A 1190-nucleotide genomic window follows, 5' to 3' on the forward strand; every position below is an offset into this window, starting at 1 on the left:
TATCTTTCTAGACTTTCTATAATTTATAGAACCAAAAATAGAAAAAAAGGGTTTAAAATTTATAAATTATTGAGTACTTACTTCATTCTTAAAACTGTCTTTGTGGTAGATAGAAAACTATTATTAACCCATTATACAGACGAAGAAACTAAACTTAAATAAAGTTATCTAAATAATCTAAACCACACAAATAGTAAGTGGCAAAGCCTGATTGAACTAAGAAGGTATATTTATTCTAAAGTATTACTATAAGTTCTATCTTTCTAGACTTTCTATAATTTATAGAACCAAAAACAGAAAAAAAGGGTGTAAAATGCTAACATTGCTGCTTCCCAACTTAGTATAAAGATAATTTAATATAATTATAGTTAGACAAGTTTGAACTGACCTAGGACCTAGAATTGCAAGATGTTAATTATGCCTATAAAATGTTACTCTCCCCTATTGTACCTCTATACTCTTACCACTAGATGGCTATACACAGCTTTAACATTTTTGGTGCAATTAAAAGGGAAACCATTGACATTTTACATAGCTGAAAAATTTTGCTCTTACCCTGTAAAAGAGAACACTGAAATCACGTATCATTTTCACAAGGTGATGGGTCTGTTCATCTGTTAACTGACAAACCTTAAAATGAAAAAACAACTCAGCATAGTTTCATAATTTGCTCATTGCTATAAAAAAAATACCATTTGCCAATTCTGTTAAAGATAACTGTAAATTGATTTAAAATACAGTTGACCCTTAAACAACATGAGTTTGAACTGTGAGGGTCCACTTATACGCAGGTCTCTGCTACCCTTGAGACAGCAAGACCAGCCCCTCCTCTTCCCCAGCCTACTCAATGTGAAGATGATGAGGATGAAGATCTTTATGATCCACTTCCACTTAATGAATAGTAAATATACTTTCTCTTCCTTGTGATTTTCTTAATAACATTTTCTTTTCTCTAGCTTACCTTATTGTAAGAATACAGGATATGACACATATACAAAATGTGTTAATCAACTTTACGTTATCAGTAAGGCTTTTAGTCAACAGTAGGCTATTAATAGTTAAATTTTTGGAGCATCAAAAGCTATATGTAGGCCCAGCGCGGTGGCTCATGCCTGTAATCCTAGCTCTCTGGGAGGCCGAGGCGGGCGGATTGTTTGAGCTCAGGAGTTCGAAACCACCCTGAGCAAGAG

The 1190-nt window shown here is 33.5% G+C and overlaps 1 protein-coding gene across 1 annotated transcript in view; it reads right to left on the reverse strand.

The window, feature by feature from the left end:
• Positions 1 to 1190, reverse strand: part of NEIL3 (nei endonuclease VIII-like 3 (E. coli)) — a 65320-nt gene that overhangs the window by 39118 nt on the left and 25012 nt on the right. Inside the window, exon 4 of the mRNA XM_012651636.1 lies at positions 556 to 630. Coding sequence (XP_012507090.1) covers positions 556 to 630 — 75 coding nt within the window. The remainder of the gene's footprint in view (positions 1 to 555; positions 631 to 1190) is intronic.

The sequence above is a fragment of the Propithecus coquereli genome, unplaced genomic scaffold (assembly GCF_000956105.1).
Source record: "Propithecus coquereli isolate 6110/MARCELLA unplaced genomic scaffold, Pcoq_1.0 Scaffold36, whole genome shotgun sequence".
NCBI lineage: Eukaryota > Metazoa > Chordata > Mammalia > Primates > Indriidae > Propithecus > Propithecus coquereli.